This window comes from Macrobrachium rosenbergii, chromosome 12 (genome assembly GCF_040412425.1).
Source record: "Macrobrachium rosenbergii isolate ZJJX-2024 chromosome 12, ASM4041242v1, whole genome shotgun sequence".
Taxonomy (NCBI): domain Eukaryota; kingdom Metazoa; phylum Arthropoda; class Malacostraca; order Decapoda; family Palaemonidae; genus Macrobrachium; species Macrobrachium rosenbergii.
Window position 1 is genome coordinate 71,011,049 of NC_089752.1, and position 24,602 is coordinate 71,035,650.

At 42.0% G+C, this 24,602-nt stretch overlaps 2 protein-coding genes across 2 annotated transcripts in view; one reads left to right on the plus strand and one right to left on the minus strand.

Moving 5' to 3' along the window:
• The window catches only part of LOC136843727 (short/branched chain specific acyl-CoA dehydrogenase, mitochondrial), a 180,052-nt gene extending 176,495 nt beyond the window's left edge, over nt 1-3,557 (minus strand). Inside the window, exon 1 of the mRNA XM_067112362.1 lies at nt 3,403-3,557. Coding sequence (XP_066968463.1) covers nt 3,403-3,438 — 36 coding nt within the window. The 5' untranslated portion in view covers nt 3,439-3,557. The remainder of the gene's footprint in view (nt 1-3,402) is intronic.
• A 161-nt stretch (nt 3,558-3,718) lies between these two features.
• RpL26 (ribosomal protein L26) overlaps nt 3,719-24,602 on the plus strand; it is a 52,389-nt gene continuing 31,505 nt past the window's right edge. Inside the window, exons 1-2 of the mRNA XM_067112363.1 lie at nt 3,719-3,856; nt 21,943-22,118. Of these exons, the coding sequence (XP_066968464.1) occupies nt 21,951-22,118 (168 nt within the window). The 5' untranslated portion in view covers nt 3,719-3,856; nt 21,943-21,950. The remainder of the gene's footprint in view (nt 3,857-21,942; nt 22,119-24,602) is intronic.

The following is a 24,602-nucleotide window of genomic DNA, read 5'->3' on the forward strand; positions in this document are numbered from 1 at the left end:
GAAAGAGAAACCCACGAGATTCTTGTGTATAACTTGTTTACTGGTAAATATTTACATATTACTTTGATCTCGAGCACTTTCAGGTCCTAACTGTGACCCTTTTTCAAGAGATGAGGTAGTCAGGCTGGTTCAAGGCCCAGCAATCTTCTGGAACTTCTTCTCCCTGTGCTGTCATTTATATGATGGCTATCCTGGTTTCCATTCTCTTGAGAGTTGTTAATCTCCTCCTGTCGGTTTGATATCCTGATCTGATGGTCAGTGGTATTAATCCTTGTGGTATGTGAGTAGTCACCATCGGTCTGTTGGGCAGGAGACCTAACTTCCAGGTCAGAAGGGTCGATCTTAGCTTCTTTTAATATTAAAGATCGGCTTATGGGATCTTCTGAGGTAAATCCTTTGTTTCCTTCTATCATTTTAATCTGTCTGATGAGTGCCCCTTCCACTACCCTCTTATGACTGATGTTATTGCTTTTGTATATAAGCCTACTGTTTTTAAAATCCATCCTATGGTCCTTTTCCCAACAATGCCTAGCTATAGCTAAATCGCGAGGCCACAGTTTCCAGATTTTACGATCGGTTTTATGGCCCTAGGTGCGATACACTCGCTCACTGTTTTGAGCTCGTGCAAGGCGGTTTACATATTCAGCACTTCAACACATAACAACCCAGGCTTAATTGTTGTTCTCTCTCTCTTCTCTCTCCTTATTCTTCCTCTCTCTTTATTCTCTCTCTCTCTCTCTCTCTCTCTCTTTATTCTATTTATATGCTCTCTCTATCTAACTTTTCTTTGCACCACTACATACTCATGAACACACATGGCCCCTGCAAGAGGAGCAAAGGGTGTGTAGGTCCACATCAATATTTGACCTGAAGCTACTACAATTCTTCCCACCAACTCCAGGACACATACGCTGGGGGATGGCGGGCTTACGAGGTTTAAGTAATTCATGAGCTTGCATAATGACAAACACAAAGCAATCAAAGCAAGGAAAATAGAAAAGATCCCACTGGGAAAACAGCTCAACAGCAGTCAGGGCAGAGAGCGAGAAACACATCTGCACTGCACAATGGCTGAAAGCAAATTGGAATGTTTACATCCGAGCAGGCGGACTCCTGGCTCCCGGACGGTAGTTAAATGCCTAACCACCTTGTTTTAAAGTTCAACGGCCATTTCCAGCTTCACTGAAAGTAATTCCTAATGTAAAGGACCGATGGTTTGTATATTGTGTTGGAACAACCTGCAATTTCAGGATAATTTGCTGTTTTTATAGGTGTACAAACCTAAAATTTTTTACATGGGTATACCTACAGCAAAAGCTGGTCTGGCTGATACAGCTTGCTAACAAGATAGTTAACTAGTGGCAAGTGAGAAGTTGGGAGAAGCAGCCACTCACTTGACTGTCCATGTCACTTTTTCCTGCAGTAACAGGAACATATCCAGATGTTAAAAGACTTGTTTTGTATACCTAAAACAAAGCAAATAATCCAGAATTTTTAATTTGTTCCTATACAGGTACATCCACTTGGTCTTTTATAACTTCCGGTAAGGTACTGTCTGCGAGTCTTGATAAATGTGTATCTTAAAATATGCATCCTTCAGGTCTATTAGAGTCATGAAGTAATGCTCTGTTAAAAGTTATCACTAAAAGGTAAGATAACAGAGGAGAACTCTCTTCATCCGTAGCAAGCGTGTTAGATGTAAATGCACATCCATCAGGTGGTCATCAAAAACAAGAATTCACAGTCTCAGATAAAATTCATCACCTCATCACAATTAAATCAGAGAAAGGAGAAACTGCTTCATCAACAGCAACCATGTCAGCAGACATGCAGCACCAATGCCATTTTTATAGCAATGTAACTAGCCTAAAGCAAATGTGACGCAGACAGTGGAGTAAGTGGGTGCCACACCCTTTCCCTCATTTGCTTGCAACTTGTTAACTACCTTAGGGTAGATTACAGTTTCGTATGCTGGGCCGCCTAACTCATTCTGCCGTGCCGAGATCCCTCCGCCAAGGTAAGTAGTTCCACCCAAACAACTGACGACCAACGACCCGAAATGCCCCGCGACCTTCCTCAGTCTCTTCCGGGTTCAAGAGTTGCTAACATGGCTACTTACGTGTCTTCCGTGTCGTATCCGACCCACGTGGAATTTGCGGCTAAGAATCCAGTGACCCTTGTGGATTTAGGCGTTTTGTGTCACGAAGAGCGTTCATTGCTGGTTTCCCTAATGAAAAGTGGCCTACTTGGCGGGACTTGTGGCAAGTGTGACGAAGGCAGCGTCGTCCCTTGCCCCTTTAAAGCTTTCCTTGAATTAATTAAACGTGCATATCCCTTAAATAGAGCCGTTTCAACACCCGCCAAAATGCGGTCTAATGTCGCCGATTCCGACTTCGAATGAGGTACGTGCTATTTCAAAAAGTTATAGATTTACTAATTCCACGGCCCTTCTGGGGGGGGGGTCCGGGGGGGGGGCCAAGCCCCCCCGGCCAGGTAAGGGCACGCCGTCCTAGGTTCGGTTAGGTCGGTTTCATCAGGTTGGGTCGCCATCTTTTTGTATCCGTCCGCCGATTCTCTAGCCAGTACCCACTGCCACCTGGTGGTGGGTCACGGCTAGGAAATCGGCAGACGAAACCCACAGCACACGAAACTGTAACCGCGCCCTACCTTATTATTCAGCTTCACTGACCAGACCAGCTTGTGTCAGCCATGGGTACAGTTTATCCATATAAAAGATAAATTTTTGTATCCTCCCAGGTGCAAAATTGCAATCTTGTGTGGACACCTTACAGTACTTCAGTCTCTTTCAATACCATGTTTGCCAAAGAACTTTGAAAAATTGTGAGAACCTCCCTGTAAATTAAGAGCCACTGTGTTGTGATTTACAATTAGCTGAGTGACTGTACACAAGTGTTCAAAGTGTTGAAAGTATCGTCAACATTTCTGCAAAGAACAATGGAAATTTTTGGAATTTTGCTTGAAAATGATTGCAGATTATGACAAATAGTTAATATCTCCACTTTTTTTTTTATTCAACCTTTCCCTGCAGACTCATGTTCGGTTGGATAGGCCTAATCTACGTCATATAGCCTAGGGTAGGCAGCCTAGAGGATACTCGTACATAAAACATACGATAGCATGTCAGAAAAATATACAGTTCATCAATCGGGGTATGAATGAATGGTATTATATAATAACCCAATAATCTAAGTAACATATCTTATTTTGTCCAGAGGCCCAGGGCTAGACTTTACGTAAATTGAAGTCCACCAGAAATTTACAGTTGCCCTTGTCTCTACTTTACATAACTATTTATATTCAGATTGACGATAAAATTACATGAATATCATCAGGTGACTGACTTCCAGTTACGATTAAGTACATTTTTGAAGAAATACTTACAAAGGCAGAGAGACTTGATCTACCTAGGAATGCCATTGTGAACTCAATGGATGCTACAGTTGTATAACCCGGAAAAAGTATAATTTCTTACTCCTCAGAAGAAATGCTTCCCCAGAAGTCCCTCTAAGAAAATACTGTAATTGAATTTTATGAAATATTTGCAATCAGTTTACTAAAATTTACTAACTATTAACATAAAGTTCAAAATATTTGACGTTCAATTGTACAGTAGGTTTAGTAAAAAATTGTATTTTGAGAAGTATCACTAAATTGTACATTTCGATCATTTGTTTACCATGGTACACTGTTGCCAACTATTAATAGTTTAAACATTGATAGTGGGCATTGGTATGAATCAGCTGATCGTTATGTAGTGTCTGGTAACACTGAATAAGTCCCATAATGCATTGTTCCCAAACATCTCTTCTCTTCAGTAGTCAGCCGTTCAAAACGTGTAAGTTTTCTTGATCCTGTGATTTATCCCTTTTTATCTAGTTCATCGTCGGACGTTTTGTTTAGTGTTCATTCCAGTTAATAAGTTTATGTTATTTAGTTTCGGAAATAAAGGAAGCTAATAATATTGGATGACTTTACAGCTTGTAAATGACTAACTTATCATAGCGCCTGGTGCTTCCCTTCTGAAGGAAATTTTGGTTAATGGGAACAATCCGTTGTACAGATCCCAGGTTAAAAGTCACCATTCTTAGGCACTGTGGTTATGTTTATTTAGGTTGTTGTATTAAGGTCGCCGTATATGATATGTCATTGCTATATCAGAGGTCGAAATGTGCTAGTAAGCTTATGCCAAAGTATTGAATCTTGAGTTTTTAGTTCGTTGGAGAGGTTGATAGAGCTGTCGCCTGGCACGCAGTTGGCCCAGCATTCGACTCTCCTACCCGGCTAATGAAGAATTAGAGGAATTTATTTTGGTAGAGAAATTCATTTCTCGTCATAATGTTCGGATCCCACAATAAGCTGTAGGTCCCGTTGCTAGGTAACCAGTTGGTTCTTAGCCACGCAAAATAAATCTAATCCTTCGGGCCAGCCTAGGAGGGCTGTTAATCAGCTCAGTGTTCTGGTTAAACTAAGATATACTTAATTCCGGTTCAGGATAGGCTGGTTGAATGCTGAGTGAAGGGTTTGGGGTTATGGTGTCTGCCAGCCCCCATAACCATGTGAGTTGTATTAGCTCATTCCCGTATTGATACCTACCTGCGGTAATTTTTTGGTGAAAGTTTACATTGAAGCATTATGGACTTGAAAATATGATTTCATATTTTGCTAATGACCCAACCGTCCATACCAAACCTAGCACAATCTTTCCCACGGTACCTGGTCCCTACACTATTGGTAAAATTGCAGTAAAAGGCAGCATGGCCAAATGGCAAGGAAATACACTTTTTAGGTCATTTTGATGTGTTTCGCACAAATTTCACATTAAAATTCGTCGGAAATGGATAGTTTCTTAGAAATACCTGGATTATTTTCTCCCATTTAACACTTCTAGGGGTTCTGATACTGGCGGTGCATGTGTTTGTTGTCGACCAAATGGAATGTCCCTTTGCCAAGTTTAGTGCTGGGCGGGGGGGGACCCGTTGGGTACCCATACATTAATAAGTTATTGCAGTTGCTGGACGGGATATGAACCTTATTTTTTCGTCCTTTGGTCATGCATAAGTTAGGGGCTGTGACCTGGGTACTTCTGTGAGAGGTTAGGTTAGGTGTGTGGGTTTCACTGATAAGGAATTATGTTATTCTGATTGATTTTGATGTGTTAAGCACGAATTTCACCTTGAATTTCGTCGGAAATTGATGGGTTTTGGTCCACTTAAGTACATGGAGTTAGCTCCAAAACCGTTATTTTCCGACGAAATTGAAGGTGAAATTCGTACTAAACACATCAAAATCAGTCAGAAAAACATATTTCTTTGTCATTATGGCGTGTTGCCTCATACTGCCATAATACCACACTATTACTAGGCTTGTTGAATGATAGCCAGAAGACATGCCATAAACTTACTGTATATCAGTGGGATTTAGGTTCCTAAAGGAAATTGTCAATACATCTAAGTGGTAGAACTAGGCCTAAGTATTAGCTCTGTGTTGGGTATTACTTTGGAAACTGGCTTTGGTAAAATTTGAGGTAAAACTATAGTTGTTCCAACACAATATACGGGAAGCTTACAGTTTAGTTTGCTAAGGGTTTTCATCTGCAAAATTTCTAGCCGGGACCCACTACCAGGTGGCAGTTGCTACCGACTAGAAAATCGCCAGACGAATACAAACAAGATGGCGTCTGGACGGAGCCTAATATTGACCTTAATTAAAAAAAAACTGAGTGACCTAACCGAACACAGGGCAGCGTGCCCTTACCTGGCCGGGGGGCTTCGCCCCCCTGAACCTCCCCAGAAACCCAGGTCCTTACCGAACCAGACCTGACCCACCTACCAGACCTTGGACAGCGTGCCCTTACCTGGCCAGGTTTCGTAAACGGGAAACAAAACATTACCATTTCCGCTTTCAACTTGGGTGGCCTCTATAGGTTGCCGTGGCAGAACGGCTCTGTGCAACTTATCTGCATTTTTAAAGATTCCTGGCAAGGTGGTATGTTCTGGCAAGAGATAATTACTTTTAAATTCTTGTTCAGCAAGTAAAATAACTTAGGAAAACATCAATTGCCAGTCTCTCGCAGCTCTCACTAAGTGCAGAAAACCAGCAACTGCCAATTGGTGAACCGAAAGCTAGGGCATGCATGTTAAGGCTTAGAATCACTAGTACTAGTAATGAATGAAAAGTGCCTTTGGAACGGCTCCCGTTATCTATTTATTCGTCCTTCTTTTTACGCTTGTTTTTCATGTTCCAAATGACATACATAACAGGAAATAAAACAATAAGGTATCCAAACCTTTTCCCATGTTATTTACCCCACCAAAACCCCGAATTCCCAACGGGTCCCCCCAACTGTTGGCTATTCTTGAAAGGGTTTTACCACACCAGTTCTCAGATAATTACAGCCGAGCAACAAAATATTACTTTAAATTCTTGTTCAGCAGGTAAAGCTCTACAGAAAAATGTCAACTGCCATAGCCTAGCTCACCTTGGACAGCCAGTTTAGATCTACCTTAATTAATTACGGCAAAGCTGCACACGGCCGTTAAACTCTTGAACAAGGTGGTTAGGCAGTAACCTGACTACCACAAGGTAGGCGGGAATACCCGCCTGCCCGGATGTAAACATTCCAGTTTGCTTTCGTCCATCATGCGTTGCACACTGTTTGGATCTGTTCGCTTGACTTGTTGTTAAGCTCTTTATTATCCTGGTGGGATCTTCCTGTATTTTTTTGTATATATTCCATGTGATATTTATTTATAGGGTAAACGATTGGGCATGAGACTTGGGTGGCAGAATTTTCACTTTTCACTTGGTATTTAATTGAAGAAATAACAAAAAAATTAAATCTTTAACCCTTTAATGCCAACTGGACGTATTTTACGTTGACAAAAGTTGTCTGTCGGGTGCCAAGTGGACGTAAAGTGCGTCGACTACAAAAAGTTTTTTTAAATATTCGCGGAAAAATACTTATAGGCCTTGTTTGCGATAAATTTTAAATCGCGCCTTGAGGGATGCTGGGAGTTCACGGATCACGCTGTTGTTTTGTTTACGAGCATGACCCAGCTGCGCATGCATGAATTTCTTTCTTATCCCAAAAGAAAGCATCAGCTAATTCTGCTGAAAATCTCAGAAATTCTTTAGTCACGTTGTCGTAATTTTTGCGCCATTTTCTATTAGCCTTTACATAAAGTTTTATATATGAAAATGTGAGCAATTTCATGTAGAATACAACAAAAAATAACTCATGGTTGTAGCTTTTATCAATTTTGACATATTTTCATATAAATCACGTTAAGTGCCAAAATTTCAACCTTCGGTCAACTTTGACTCGACCGAAATGGTCGAAAAAGGCAATTGTAAGCTAAAACTTACATTCTAGTAATATTCAATCATTTACCTTCATTTTGCGACAAACGAGAAGTCTCTTGCACAATATTTCGATTTGTGAATTTTTGAAAAAAAACTTTCCTTTCGTCAGCGCTAACTTTGCTGAAAATCTTGTATTCTACATGAAAGAGCGCACAGTCATATATAAAACTTTATGTAACGTCTAGTAGCAAACTGTGCAGGAATTACGACAAAGTGACTAAAGAATTTCTCAGATTGTAAGAGCCTGACGCCGTCTCTTCCAAACACGTGTGCGTTCGTGTGTTCATCGTCCATCGGAGTCGACAAGACAACAAGAGCATCTCGTTTTCTTTCTCTAAAGGAACGCGATTTCAACCATACAATATTTCCGTCTGTTTCTCCCTAACCATTGTTGTCTTGATGTATGTACAATCCCCACTACTTGCATTGCCATGCAAGCATGCTATTCATGTACTCATAATGTTCCAATGAATCTTCTGTATCAAATTGTGTGTATGTTTCTGCTTGTGAAGACGCCAAACGTCTCGCCACTCCGATGGACGACGAACACACACGTGTTTGGGAGAGACGGCGTCAGGCTCTTACAATCTGAGAAATTCTTTAGTCACTTTGTCGTAATTTTTGCACAGTTTGCTACTAGACGTTACATAAAGTTTTATATATGACTGTGCGCAATTTCATGTAGAATAAAAAAAAATAACTCATGGTTGTAGCTTTTATCAATTTTGACATATTTTCATATAGATCACGGTAAGTGCCAAAATTTCAACCTTCGGTCAACTTTGACTCGACCGAAATGGTCAAAAATGCAATTGTAAGCTAAAACTCTTACATTCTAGTAATATTCAATCATTTACCTTCATTTTGCAAAAAACGAGAAGTCTCTAGCACAATATTTCGATTTGTGAATTTTAAAAAAAAAACTTTTTCCTTACGTCCACGCGCGCTAACCTGAAAATCTCAGAAATTCTTTAGTCACTTTGTCATAATTTTTTCACTGTTTTATATTAGCCATTACATAACGTTTTATATATGAAAATGTGCGCAATTTCATGTAGAATACAATAAAAAATAATTCATGGTTGTAGCTTTCATCAGTTTTTAAATATTTTCATATAAATCACGGTAAGTGCCAAAATTCCAACCTTTGGTCAACTTTGACTCGACCGAAATGGCCGAAAAATGCAATTGTAAGCTAAACTCTTACATTCTAGTAATATTCAATCATTTACCCTCATTTTGCAACAAATGAGAAGTCTCTAGCACAATATTTCGATTTATGGTGAATTTTTGAAAAAACTTTTTCCTTACCTCCCCGCACGCTAACTGCTGAAAATCTCAGAAATTCTTAGGTCACTTTGTTGTAATTTTTGCACCGTTGTAGCAGTTACATAACGTTTTATATATGAAAATGTGCCCAATTTCATGTAGAATACAACAAAAAATAACTCATGGTTGTAGCTTTTATCAGTTTTGAAATATTTTCATATAAATCACAATGTGCCAAAATATCAACCTTCGGTCAACTTTGACTCTACCGAAATGGTCGAAAAATGCAATTGTAAGCTAAAACTCTTACATTCTAGTAATATTCAATCATTTACCTTCATTTTGCAACAAACGAGAAGTCTCTAGCACAATATTTCGATTTATGGTGAATTTTTGAAAAAACTTTTTCCTTACCTCAGCGTGCGCTAACTCTGCTGAAAATCTCAATTTCTTTAGTCACTTTGTCATAATTTTGTACCGTTGTCTATTAGCCGTTACATGAAGTTTTATACATGAAAATGTGAACAGTTTCATGTAGAATGCAACAAAAAGTAACTCATGGTTGTAGCTTTTGTCAGTTTTGAAATATTTTCATATAAATCACGGTAAGTGCCAAAATTTCAACCTTCGGTCAACTTTGACTCGACCGAAATGGTCGAAAAATGCAATTTTAGGCTAAAACTCATATATTCTAGTAATATTCAATCATTTACCTTCATTTTGCAACAGACGAAAAGTCTCTAGCACAATATTTCGATTTATGGTGAATTTTTGAAGAAAACTTTTTTTTTTAGTCCGCGCGTTACGAATTCGTACATCATTTTGTGATAATATTTTCTCTGTGTTGTTTTGATCGTTTTACAATATGTTATATGCCAAAATCATCGCAATTTAGTGTACAATGCAACGAAAAAAAAATAACTCATTAGCTTTAACCGTTTTGCTCACAGCTAGCGCGATTTGTATACAGTTATATATGACTTTTTTCACGCTGTCATATATTCCAATATTTATATATGATAATGATATTTTTTTTCATTGCTGATGGTTGCATACTAAACTTCAGGCAGTGACAAAAAAAAGGAGCCAAAAATGAACTTTTAATCTTAAAAACTAAGCGTGCTGTGATTTTTTGAAAAAAAGTTTCTTTCCGCTTTGGCGCTAACTCTCAAACCCCGCCGGCATACGGCAGACACTTTTGTAAATAGAGGCTCGACGTTTAAGGGTAAATAAGATTTAGTAAAATTTAATATAATAATAATAAAATTGTAATACAAAATTCGTATTATCTTGAACAAACAAATTCTTCCCTCATCTTTTGTAAGAAGGTGGAAGGCAAAAGCTGTCAGACATGTCATTTAACATGACAAGAATGGGAGTGTTGCTAATCAGTGGTGAAATTTTTCTTCTCTCTCTCTCTCTCTCTCTCTCTCTCTCTCTCTCTCTCTCTCTCTCTCTCTCTCTCTCTCTCTCTCTCTCTCATTCGAAGTTAGCCAACCTACGTATTACAGCACTGTTTCTCTGTATGTCTTTAAGCCAACCTACGTATTACAGCACTGTTTCTCTGTATGTCTTTAACTGTACAGTAGATAATTTTGAATTGATATAATTTTACCTGTACCGTTTACAAACTGTAAATGCGCAGTTCTAAAACATAAAGACATAGAGCATTTCAGAACAAAGAGAAAGTGACAGAATAAAAAAAGTTTGTAAAAACAAGGTTGAGAAGGTTTCTAAAAAGTTAAGTATACCTTAGTTTTACCAGACCACTGAGCTGATTAACAGCTCTCCTAGGGCTGGCCTGAAGGATTAGACTTACCTTACGTGGCTAAGAACCAATTGGTTACTTAGCAAAAATAGATTGGTGGAATGGGGGAGAGAGTCACACTATATTCTTAAGTCAACCATTTATTTCTTTTTTTAAGGGTAATGCATTAAGCTAGCTCTCTCTCTCTCTCTCTCTCTCTCTTGATAAATAATTTCACTAAGGACAACCCTTGAACTTGGTGATTCTTTACCGTTCATGTTGGTTCTCTCTCTCATTCATAGTTAGCGCTCACACATTTTTACAACTTACTAATTCTCTGTATGTCTTTACCTGTACAGTAGATAGTTTAAATTGATCTAATTTGACCTGTATCGTCTACGAAGTGTAAATGCGCTACTATTGCAAATACGTTCTAAAACAGAGACATGATAACTAAGAGTTGTATTAGTCAGAATATAAAACACTGTTTGTTCATGAAAAAGCATTTCAGAACAAAGATAAAGAGACGCAGAATAAAGAAATTGGCCATTTATTTCTCTTTTTTAAGGATAATATATTAAGCTAACTTTTAAATGAAATTACAGTAACTTTAATTTCATTAAAAAGTTAACTTGATAATTTTGGAGCATGAGTAGGGTCATATTTAGTATTTAAACTTTAGAAATAAGCATTTATTAGCATTTTTAGAGACCATGCCAAACTTGCATGAAAATTCACCAGCGCAAGGGGTTCTGGAACCTAACCTCGCGTAAGTTCGGAGTATGACTGTATTGTATTTTCATATTTTCAAGACTAAATGCACTTTTTGTAATAAAACTATCAAAATACTCAGGTATAAGCATTTTTAGAGGGTTTTTCTTGTGTTTAAACTATCAAAATAGGCAGTTATGTGTTTAGAGGGGTTTTAAGTATTTGTGGATTTCAGCTATTCGCGGAGGGGTGTGGTACACATCCCCTGCGAATACGGGAAGTTTAATGTATTAAGATACTGAAGGCGTTCCCCTGTACGTTCGGAGATATTAGATTGGGACGTAAAGTCTTCGCTCCCCTACATTGATCTGGACGGAAGAGTTCACTTCCCTTCTTGGGCTCCCACCTTCCGTGTACAAGGGCATGACTACTTCCTTCCTGCTTGTGCTGATCCACTTCCACGGCACCCTTGGTGGCCTCCCCTCCTTCCTTCTCTCTCCCTGTAGGTTCTTCCTTATCTATCCTTTGGTAGAGATCTCTCTCCTTCGCCCTTTTTGCTCGCTCGTTGGGTGAAGACCGCGAGGGGGGTGTGGCCGCAGGCAGTCAGGCGACCTCTTCTAAGGTGTCTCTTGCTGTGTAGGGCAGTTTCCCTCGTAGCGAGAAGAGTCTCCCTCTACTAATCATCTTTGCATTTTCTTTCAGGTTGACATCGAGCATTGCAGGCACAGAAGTAGTTGGCTTGATATCTCAGGGGATATCTTGCACTAAGGAGTTGCGACGTTCATTCAATGTTGCTTTGGGATCAACCACAATACCTGGTTGGAATGGCATAGTTCCATGTCGGGATCGTTCCAACTGTTCCCGCTGATGTGGATTGATTGCTGTCACTGCTGGCCTTCATGTTGGCTGTGGCACTGCCTCTGGTGTATCTATGGTCCATCTGCTCCTGCTGTTTCTTGTGTTATGCTCCTGCTAACTCAACGACAGTCTCTGGGCGGCTCTTCCTGGTCTCCTGCCGCAGCCATCCTGATCGTTCCTGTAGCTGCTGATGACTTGTGACGTTCCTAGCTGTTGCTGTAGCTCCTGCCATCTGAACCACTTCCGTAGCTCCTGCACTGGCTGTCCTGATCGTGCCTGCTGCTTCTCCTCGTGGTGGTGTCCTGGGCCGCTTCCATTGTGATCCTGCCTAGCTGCCCTGGAGGTTACGATGTCTGCCATCCCGTAGATGATGTTGGAGTGAAGGTGAAGGAAGCCGCTTTTTGGAAGTGACATTTCTGGCTGTTGCAGTAGCTCCTGCCCTCCGGACAGCTTCAGTAGTTCCTGCATCGGCTATCCTGATCGTGCCTGCTGCTTCTCCTGGCGGTGGTGTCCTGGGCTGCTTCCATTGTGTTCTTGCTTAGCTGCCCTGGAGGTTACGATGTTTCGTGTCCACCATCCTGTAGAAAATGTTGAAGTGAAGGTGAAGGAAGTCGCCCAGTGTAAGTAGCCACTGTCTTCTTCAACTTCTCTTCAATTTCGTCTTCTGCTGCCTCTTCCCTTCCTCTCCCGAGGTTCAAGGGGGTTGCGGGAACCGGACAGACCTCTGTCGGCCAAAGGAGAGGAAGGCTGCTGCTTTCCCCTTGATGAAGGGCATCATCTAGGGACTGCCTCCTTCCGAGGAGGCAGTGGGTCTCTCGTTGGCTCTTCCCAACCTTCAGGTTAGCAAACCAATTCGCAGAGCCCTGGGTTTTGTGTTTCGGCAGCCGCGGGTGCGCAGACCTTGGTTTGTAATCCCGTTCCCAGTCCTAGAGGTTCCGCCTCTAAGATGGGGGCTGCTTCTGGTGCTCGTTCATGAGCCACTCTGAGTGCTCGAGATTCTGTGGAATACCATGCAGATGAATTCTGCCCTGTCCAGTTCCAATTGTGTTCACGTGATCAGCTTGGCTTGCTCACCCCACCCAGCCCCTGGTCTCGCTTGTGAGACTGGCTCAGCTCGGCTTGGCTCGCCCCACTTGCCAACCAGTCCACCGCATACCACCCAGTCTGGATCACGTTCGCATGATTGGCTCGGCCCCACTCGTTTTTTCCGAATCGGGTTCTCGGCTCTGTTCAAGTGAACTCTGCTCTTCCCAGGAAAGTGCTTTGCTGTTCTTTCTCTCTTCGCCAGGTCCATGGGTCCCGAGTTGCCAATGACCCTGCGGAACTTACCGTTACTGGGTTCTACCTCTCTCTTCCTTAGAGAGTTGGTGGATGCTGCAGTGGACAAGCATCTGGCTGATGATGGCGAACGCCTTGTGGCGAAGACCCAGAGGTCTTCGCGCTCCACTGCAGCCCTGCCTTCGGGTCAGGCTAGCTCTTCCTCAGCCCATAAGAAGTCTCAGTCTTCAAAGGGATCCTGTGGGAACACCCAGCTTTCTTGTTCCTCTGGAAAGGGTGGCCTTTCAGCACCCTTTCCAATTTGGTAAAGGGGGCAAGGGGAAGAAGGGGAAATGCGAGGGCCGGCGTTCTCCCCCCAACTGCTGCCGAAGGTGGGGGTTGCCTGTTGTGCCATTGGGCAACATGGCAGCAATATGAAGCTGAGACGTGGATAGTGGATGTCCTTTGGGAGGGATGTCTACTACCCTTTGAGTCTCAGCCACTCCCCACCACCACTCCGGTCCGTCTCCACACCTACATTCAAGGATCTCCAAAGGATATCGCACTAATGTGAGAAGTGCAAGCCATGCTGAACAAGGGTGCTGTGGAAGTCATGTTGGATCGATCCCCAGCCGAAACTTTCGTATAGAAAGCCATAGTGGGTTGGAGACCGGTCATAGACCTCTCTCTCCTGTTCTCCTTACTAGGTTCATGACGGAGACGGCGCAATCCTTGCTCACCTCCATCAGGGAGAACAACTTCATGCTTACGGTGGACTTGAAGGACACATATTTCCAAATACCCATTCATCCGTCCTCTCACAAGTACCTCCTCTTTATCCTTGGGGTCGGTCTTCCGTTTCAGGGCACTCTGCTTTGGGCTCTCGACTGCTCCCCAGGTGTTCACGAGAAAGTTTTCTCTAGAGTCAGCTTGGGCCCATTTGCACGGGAATCGTCCACTGAGGTATCTTGGCGACTGGCTGGTCCTGGTGAGTTACTGCTCGCGGTTGCTGCAGGACAGGGATCAGCTCCTTGAGTTTTGCCTCGATCCTGGGATTGTGGTAGATCTCGAGAAGTTGGATCTCATTCCCAAGCAGAGGATAAAGTACCTGGGCATGCTGATAGATACGGTAGCAGTGAAAGTCTTTCCCTCAGACTCTCTTATCAGCAAGTTCAGGAAGGCGGCAGTGGCAAGTCATCATCAGTCACATGTCTTTGCTGGAGAAGCTGGTCCCTCATGGGTGTCTTCACCTTCAGTCTCTACAATGGGGGGACCAAAGGAGTATTGGTCCCAGTCCCGAGACCCCCAGTACTTTCTCATCTCTCTTTCCAAGGAGGTGAGAGAGGACCTAGACTGGTGGGTGGGCGACAGGAACCTCTTAATAGGATTATGCCTACATACTCCCCATCTGGACATGCTTCTGTTCTCGGATGCATTGACCGAAGGATGGGACGCACACCTGGAGGAGTTGCTGACTTCAGGAGTGTGGCACTGAGATGACGCACCCTTACATCAATATCCTGTAACTCAAGGCAGCCTTCTTGGCTCTTCAAGAGTTCTAGGATCGAGTGATGGGACACTACATGGTGCTGATGAGCGACAATACCACGGTAGTGGCATATGTCAACAAGTAGGGGTGTCTAGTATCCTTCCCGCTCCACCTGTTGATGATGTAGGTGCACGAGTGAGTGCTGGCTCACTCAGCAGAGCAGTCAGCCAGGTACATTCCAGGCAAGAGGAATGTCGTGGCAGACAAGCTCAGCCACTAGAATCAGGTGATCTGAACAGAATGGGCCCTTCACCCGGAAGTCGCGGAAAGGTTGTTCGACCTATGGGGGCGTTCAGTCATCGATCTGTTTGCCACCCCACACAACAGAAAACTTCAGGTGTTCTGTTCAGTTATGCCGGACCCATGGGCCGCTGCGGAGGACGCGTTCCGGCACCTGTGGGACAACCTCGACATCTATGCCTTTCCTCCGTTCTGTCTGATTCGCAGAGTGATTAACCAAGTGATGATCAATCCAAATCTCAGAATGATTCTGGTGGCACCCAAGTGGCCGCAGGCCATTTGGTATCCCGACCTGCTAGCTCTCCTTTCCAAGGCGCTGAGAGAGATCCCCCCCTAGCCCAATCTGCTGTGTCAACCCCACATCGAACGGTATCGCCTGGCAGTGCAGTCCCTGTGTCTTCATGGCTGGAGGTCATCCATCTCCTGTGAGCGAGAGGCTTTTCGTGTGACACAGCAACGGAGATGGCCGGATACCTCAGACGATCCTCCGCAGTGGTTTACAGTAAACTCCCCATATTCGCGGGGGATGCTTACCACACACACACACCTCGAATAGCTAAAATCTGCGAATACTTAAAACCTCTCAAAAACACTTAGAACTGCCTATATTGATAGTTCAAACACCAAATAAAAAAAAAAATGCTTGTACTTGAGTATTTTAATAGTTTTGTCACAAAAAGTGCATTTAGTCATGAAATTGATATGAAAATAGAGTAATTAGTGAATATTTCCCAGTGAAAAATACTGCAAATGGGCAAATTTTCCATGAATAATGTGTGTGTGTGTTCCATAGAGAAATCTGCGAATAGGTGAGTCCACGAATACGGGGGGTTTACTGCACCAGGGAAAGTGGCCCGTCTCCTGTTGCTGGTGTCATGGACGGGGTATCTGTCCGGTCAGAGCTACTGTTGAGCAGGTCGCAGACTTCCTCGTCTTTCTTCGCTGGGAGAAGCTTCTCTCCGTTTCAACTGTAAAAGGCTATCGGGCTGCACTCGGCCTAGTCTTGCAGCTGAAAGGTGTAGATATCTCCTCGCCCTTTGAGATATCCCTACTAATGAGAAGCTTCGAGAGGTCTTGCCCACCCAGGGATCTCAAGCCCCCTGCGTGGGATGTGACACTAGTTCTAAGGAGCCTGACCCATGCACCTTACGAGCCTTTACGAGAATCGTCAGACAGGCATCTGACCCTCAAGACCGTCTTCTTGCATTCCCTGGCATCAGCAAAGAGAGTTGGCAAACTTCACGGACTTTCCTTTGATGTTAAACACTCAAGGGGTGGGGATCAGTTACACTCGATTTCATCCCAGATTTCCTAGTGAAGACTTAGAATCCTTCAGTCTCTAACACTCAGTTTGAGTCTTTCATGATCCCCTCCCTAAAGGACCTTGTTGGTAATGATCCAGACGAGATGCTACTATGTCCTGTTAGAGTGCTGCGGTGCTACCAGAAGAGGACTCGCCACCTCCAGCCTGAGTGTTGACGACTCTTCGTTAGCGCTGGCTTGATTAAGAAAGAAGTGTCCAAGAACACGATCTCTTTCTGGCTTCGTGAGATGATAAGGAGTGTGTATTGTGCTGCTGGAGGAGACGACACCTGTACGCTTTGTCCCAGAGCTCATGAAGTCTGCAGCATTGGTCCGTCCCTCGCATTCTGGAAGAACCTCTCAGTCCCACAGGTTTTGAGGGCGGGTGTGTCGTCCCAACAGACCACCTTCACTTCTTTCTACCTTCGGGATGTTGCCCACAGGTCCTTGGACACTCTTTCCTTGGGTCCTGTGGTGGCTGCTCAACAAGTTTAGCTTACCCGGCTCCTCTAACAGGACAGGTTGCGTCTCGCCTAAGATGTACAGTTGTGACTGGGAGAATGAATGTGGAGTGACTGGCCTCTCTTTCTTCTCCTCATCTTGACTCTCTTCCTACGGGCAGGGAGCGGACGTGCCGTTGCATGCTGGATCTGGCGGTCGATGCAGGTAACCACTCAACTAGAGTTTCCGTTCTATTTCCTTTCAGGATCATATAAGCAACCCCACTCATTCCTCTAGCAAGGGGAGGAAGGAGACCATGACAATAAGACAAACCCAATGCTTGTATTTGCCTTAATGTCACTGACTTTAAAGTTCTTAAGTAAATTGTATTTTTCCTAACTATACAAACCTGAGGTCCATTACATTTCATGCCCACCTCATGCCACCCCTCAATCTGACACCTGGGCCGAAAAGCAAATTGGAATGTTTACATCTGGGCAGGTGGTACTCACACCTCCTGGACAGTAGTTACTTCGCTGAAAGTAATTCCTAATGTAAAGGACCTCAGGTTTGTATACTTAGGAAAAATACAGATTACTTTAAAAAACTCTTTGTTATCTTGAATGTTTTGTCTTTTTCCTCCATTGTGTTGGGATTCTGGTTCCAATACTCCCCACTCCTCCTCTGCCTTTGCCACTTGACTTTTTAGCCTTGTTCTTTTTCCCAGTATATACAGTAGTATATCTTTATGAGTCAACTACTTATCCTCACCCAGAGCTGAAAGGTGTGGTCTCTCTCTCTCTCTCTCTCTCTCTCTCTCTCTCTCTCTCTCTCTCTCTCTCTCTCTCTCTCTCTCTCTCTCTCTCTCTCTCTCTCTCTCTCTCTCTCTCTACTTGTTTGTAGTGTGACTGGAAATTCCTTCTTTGTGCCATATTCTCTCTCTCTCCCACATAGTGTTTCTGCTGCTATGTCTTTTCTTTGAGCTGTTTCCACTAATCACTTTTTGGACAGTATTTTTGTTAGCAATTTATTCTAATCTGGTTTTTGGTTTTCATTTTTTTAATCATGACCTTTTTGTTATATTCAGAATTTACTTTTTTTTTTATATAAGTGACTTACCAAGCAATTACGTAGCTACTAGCTTCCTACCACAGCAGACCAAAAATTCAAATTTTGTGGTGGCACTACCATAGCTTGTGTAGGTGACCAGGTCCCACCCACCATCAGGACTGACAGGTACAACTCAGCAGGTAACTTCAATTCGTTTTCTGCCTGCTCCCGATCAACATCAGTGGTTTTTGGGCAGTACCTTTCATCATTTCTTGGATTTGTTAGTCATGTATTGGTGACGTATTCAGATTTTGTGTGGCTTCTTTCAATTAGTGAATTGTTAGCTTTGGTTAGCATTTTTTCCATAATTGAAATGTTAGATTCTAATTCATCTAGTGTTCGGTTTTGTACCGAGGGTTGTAAAACTAGATTAAGTAAAGTGACATATGATTCACATACCAAATGCATAAAAATGTAGAGGGCAGGATTGCAATGGGGAAATTACTTGCCCAGAATGCCAGGATTGGGATGAACATCAATGGAAGGTTTATAGGTCTCATTCCAATGAGCTTTATAGGGATAGGAAGAGGAAGGTGCTCTTAAGAGCCTAAAATAGAGCTAGCTTAAAGGCTGCTCCTTTGCCTTCAGTGGCTGAGGGTAGTGCTATTTCTTCTCTTATCCTGTCTTTTTCTCCCATCCTGAGTCCTCCTACTGTCTTACTGCAAACTCCTGTACCCAGTTCCCATGCTTCTGATCTCAACACCATTGCTGGTCTCGAATCTAGGTTCAATAAGAAGTTTGAGTTCCTGGCTAACACTTTCATGGAACCAGGTTTGAGTTCCTGGCTAACACTTTCATGGAACTAGGTTAATCTTTTAAGGCTTTTGTGGATAAAGCTTCTGCTCCTAATGTTCATGCTTCCAGTGCCAGTGCAAGTCGAGTGCAAAGTGAGTGTGTTGTGATATCCAAGGAGGCGGCTGTCCTTCCTACCAATGCTCCTAGACGAAGTTCCCTGTCCCGCTCCCCTGCACAGGGGAGAAGACATACTGGAGGTCGAAGGGAGGCTGGTAGGGTTTGCCCACGAGCAGTCATCTCCCCCGTCAAACCTGTTGCATAGTCCCAGGGGTCGACTGAGCGCCACTGGAAAGGCATCTCTTTTAGTGTGCTTTGTATGTCAGATTCCGAGGATTCTTTATTGGATGGAAGGTGTTGGTTTTCCACCTCTCATCCTTTGAAGAGGCATTCTGCTGCTATGGCCAGTTCACTGCCTCCTGTAAGAGGCTTATGGAGGTCAGTGTGATCCCTCAGACCTGCAGTTTTGCTGGTCTGCCTCCAGAATTCTTTGTTGGCTCAGATTTGTCAGTCATCTTGGGAGTCTGGAGTCTCTTGGTTCTGGAGATCGCCATGTCGTCTCTGAAGAACTCTCGTCTTAAGTGGTCATTGCCTCAGCCCAAGTGCTCCCGTGTTCCTGAGCTCCTGCCTTCTCCCGAGCGCTTGGCACCCGCTTCGCAATCTCAGGCATCTGCGCCAGCTCGTTTGGCACCTACTTCCTCTCGCTTAGTGCCAACTGTGGACCACTCGACTCTCCTTAGCGCCTGGCGCCACTGCCTCCTCCTCCTCTTGCACCTTCTAAAGAGGCTTCGCCTTTGGCCCCGATTAAGAGCCAGCTTGATGATTTGATGAAGTTCTTGAAAAAGAAGACTGTTTCCAAGACTGAGGATCCCAACTTGTCTCCGATATCGTCGGATCAGGAGTAAGCTGACCATGGTTCAACCTATTAGCGAACTTCTTGGATTTCTTCCAGCCCGTGCCTCTGGATTCTCCTGCTTTTACCTTTTTTGATGAGGAAGCAGCTAGTGACTCTTGTATTCCTAAATTAGTCCTCTCCTCTAATTAAAAAAGAGCGTTTAAAGACGTCAACGGATGGTTAAGTTCTAAGAGGGACTCGGGCAAGGCTGTGTTCGCCTTCCCTCCTTCAAAGCTTCTGAAAAGGAGATATCGGTTTTATGCCACCAGAGAAGCTCCTTCCTTGGGAGTGTCTGCCTCCTCCCAGGGGGACTTCAAGCCCTTGGTCGACACTACGCAGTGGTCTGCTTTTGCCTCAGCTAAGGTAATGTTCTCTTCCCCAGAATTGGATCACCTGGTTCGTAATGTCAAGGGTCTGGAGATTTTTAGTGTTCTGGATTGGACAGTGGGAGTGCTGGCTAGGAAGATTGAGGACTGATTGAGATTTTGTCGTGGGTGGGCTAAATGTACTGTCTGCACAGACAAGGCAGTTAGAGGGCTCAGCAGAACTGGCTTCTTTATATGCGATGGGCCCTTTAAAGAAGCAAGAGCTGTGGTGTTCATTTGCCACCAAGGGAGTTACTACAATCCAGAAGTATGCTCTGATGTTTGCTCTGCTTGACAAGTCGTACCTCTTCCCTCAGGACACCATTAAAGAGGTCGTTTCTGCTCTGCAGAAGAAATGTACATATGATTTGCTGGCTCAGTCCTTGAAGCGCCCCAAGCCAGCACCTGCAGTCGTTCTAAAGGTTTTTCCCCTCTGCAACCTCAGCCCTTTCGTGGGGGACGAGCCAGGTCCCAGTTGAGACCACGCTCTAACCTTTGCCCTCCAGCAAAGCCCTTCAAGAAGTCCGCTTCCAAACCGGCCGCCAACAAGTGAGATCTTTGTCCTTCGCGCCCCAGTAAGTGCCAGGTTGCACCGTATTTGGAAGTAATGGAGTCAGAGGTGCAGAACCTTGGGTAGTGCAGGTTTTGAAGACAGGCTACATTTCTTTCAAACACAAGCTGCCGCTTTCCATGTCGGTGTTCGCCTTGATGTCTTACTCAGTCAGGTCTGAGAAGTTTTCGGCTCTTGCCCAAGAGGTAGATTCTCTCCTTTGCAAAGGAACAGTGGAGGAAGTAGTGGACCAGTTGTCGGAAGGATTTTACAACAGAATTTTCGTAGTCCCCAAGTATTCCAGGGGCTGGAAACCTGTATTGGATGTAAGCACCCTGAATTTATGGCGAAAACAAAGTTCCACATGAAGATGAACCGTTTTACCCAGTCACCTAGCAATGGTAGCGCCACCGCGAAGTTTGAATATTTGGTCTGCCATGGTAGGAAGCTAGTAGCTTTATAATTGCTTGGTAAGTATATATCAAACTTTATTGTATCATAAAAATGTCATTTTTACGTTTCCATGGGTTTACTTTTTTTGGCCAGCTGTCTTTCTTTTTCTTTTGTACTTACTGTTGAATGGGCCCGTAGTTATTGCATGTTAGGCCAACCTCACCCTATATAACAGAACACTCCTTTTCTTGATGCTCTCTATACTTTTTGTCATCATAAAGTCAGTCGGGTTTGGTTTCTCCACTCTTTTACTTTCTTGATATCTTGAAGATTATGTCAAGCAACTTTAGTCCGCGGCTTGGTCAAACTTCCAATACTGCTTCTGCCTGATTTCTTTCATCCAGGCAACATCTACCAACAACATCCTCAAAACAGTTCTGTTACTATGTTGCCATGTAAGTCTTCTGTCAGTCATCTGACTGTGGCATTTCTGTCACTACATCCCAAAGCCTTTTCCAAAATTCCTGGTTTTCTTCCAGTCTTCTTGAGATTGCAGCAAGGAAATCAAAGCATTACTGTACCTTGTTTCTTAACATTGTCATGATTTCATTCTTTGATTTATTTTCCCCACTTCTATTGCATCTTCGGGTATTTCATCCTTGACTTGTATTTTTGCCTTGTTTTGTCTTATCGTATTGCTTGTCCACTTGGATTTATGTTTCTCTACAGTATCACTGTTGACGGATTTTGTGGCCATTTGTCACATATCTTACCTCCACTCGTAGACAGCAAATTTCCATGTGTCTTTTTGTCAGCATATCCACCATTATTGCAATGAACGGTCAATTTAGGCATAGTGCCTGGTGTTCTGCCCAAAGCATTCAGATGTGTAAGAATACAAAATGGTAAATATTAAATATTATGGTTCTAGGAAAGTTTTTACATAGACTGAGCTTTGAGGATTACAGTAAAGTGTCTAGTTTAGTGATAAACTTTTTTTTCTTCACATTTCTGATTTTGCATTTTCATATTTAAGGGTTGAAAGTGTGATGTATTAATAATGACTGAACTGTGTTTCAGAAGACACCATGAAGCTCAACAAGCTTAAGACTGAGTCAAGGCGAAAGAATCGCCAAAGGTATTTCAATGCACCATCTCACCTGCGTAGGAGGTTTATGTCTGCTCCACTGTCCAAAGAACTAAGACAGAAATACAATGTCCGTTCAATCCCTATCAGAAAGGATGATGAAGTACAGGTAAGTTTGGACCTGAAGGTTAAATTTTTTTTATTCAGTGGGCACACATCAAGAGTAGATGCTTTACGAGCATTAAAAGCAGTGATGTCTATGGGAAGTGTGAGTGACTTGACCAGTAAGTGTAAAAATGTTTATAGGTGTACTGTCCTTTTTGTTTTATTCCTACACAAATACAAACCATTTGTCTTTACATAGGATTTAGCTTGTGAATGCAGGCTGAAACAGCCATTTAACTTTCAGACAAGGTTGCAGTTAATTACCGACAGTAGGGGGGAAGCCCCATCCACTTGTCAGTCTTTTCTCCACTTTGCTTTCGGCTGCCATCGTGTGAAGATGTGTATATATATATATATATATATATATATATATATATATATATATATATATATATATATATATATATATATATTTTATACACATATACATATACATATGTATATATATATATATATATATATATATATATATATATATATATATATATATATATACATACTGTACATATACATATATTATGTACATATATATCCCAATACAGCACAAAGGAAGCGTGCTTGAGAATATCACTAAGTTCACGTCGGAAGGTGAGTGAAAACCAGGACTTTGAACAAGTACTTTCGTAGTTCATTCTACATTTTCAAGTTCACACTGAATACAAAAGAAGTTGACAGAGGTTTATATACAAAAACAAGGTGGGGCCAGGGTGTGTGTGTGTGTGTGTCACAGGTGAAAAATAAGAGACGGGGTGTAGGTCCTGACCAGTTTCAACTTTATTTCTAAGCCACTGATGAAGGACGGATCCTTTGTCAGTGGCTTGGAAATAAAGTTGAAACTGGTCAGGACCTACACCCCGTCTCTTATTTTTCACCTGTGGTAATGTGTGATAAATGAATCGCATACAGAAGTGATAATAATCATATATATATAGCCTATATATATACATATACACACATTATATATATATGTATATTGTATGTATATATTTATATATATACATACACACACACACACACACATATATATATATATATATATATATATATATATATATATATATATATATATATATATATATATATATATATATATATATATATATTAATAGTTAAAAGATCATACAATCATTATTTTCTGACAAAGTTTAGTAAAGGTGACAATAATATGGATACTTTATTTATTTGGGACAAGGGTATTTTTCGTTATACAAAGTGTTTTTAAGTCTAAATATAACTTAAATACGTCTCGTTGTGAAATTACTTTAGCTATTTTTTTCGTTAATATATGACGTTCGGGGCATGTTTGTTTTGTGTAAAAAAAAAACCAAGATTCCGTTCGCTATTTTCTCTTGATTTCATCATAATACGAGCTTTACGTATTTATTTTTTATTGGCGTGAAAACAGCAGTAATTTGTATTCTTTCATGCTCAGTAGTTGTGATTAAAATACACTTCAACTTTATTTATGGTCGAGTTTCATCCATGTTGCCAATGCACGATAATTTATAGTCATTAGCAGCTTGAACATTGTTTTCTCAGCTTCAGCTACAACTTCCTAAATATTTAGGAAATATTTTTAGATTTCGCGCAATCAGCAGTGTACAATCAGGCAGCAAGAGAGACCAACTTACAATAGACCAACTTCTTTTCCTCCATGTGTTTATTCCATCTGCTAGTTAAAAAGGTAAAAGAGAATGATAAAAGTATTGTTAGTAACGTTATACTCTTACGTAAATGCGTACAGCCATAAACAACCGAACGGGCAACCATTGTTTTCCTAATAATCGTATCAGATAACAACTGTTTTGCTTGTATTTCAACCAGCGTACAGTTAAACAATTACTGTAGTTATGTTACAAATGATGTTAAGTACTATACAATAGGACTGATATATTTTTTACACTATACCCTTATTCGCTTTGGAGAAAAGATCGGCAAGGAAATGAAAATACTGTACACTGCTGCAGTAACTTTAAGCTGGAAGTTGTAGCTGAAGCTAAGAAAACAATGTTCAAGCTGCTAATGACTATAAATTATTGTGCATCGGCAACATGGATGAAACTCGACCGTAAATAAAATTGAAGAGAATGTATTTTAATCAAAACTACTGAGCATGAAAGAATACAAATTACTGCTGTTTTCACGCCAATAAAAGATAAATACGTAAAGCTCGTATTATGATGAAATCAAGAGAAAATAGCGAACGGAATCTTGATTTTTTTTTTTTTTTTTTCCCAAAACAAACATGCCCCCAAAACGGCCAGCAGCGATTCCCGTGAACGTCATATATTAACAAAAAAATAGCTAAAGTAATTTCACAACGAGACTTATTTAAGTTATATTTCAACTTAAAAACACTTCGTATAACGAAAAATACCCTTGTCTCAAATAAATGTCATTCTCTTTCCATTGATGTGATTTTTTTTTTTATTTTGCCGACCTCAAAGTTTCCCCGGTCTGGGGTGCTGCACATTGATAAATTATGCCG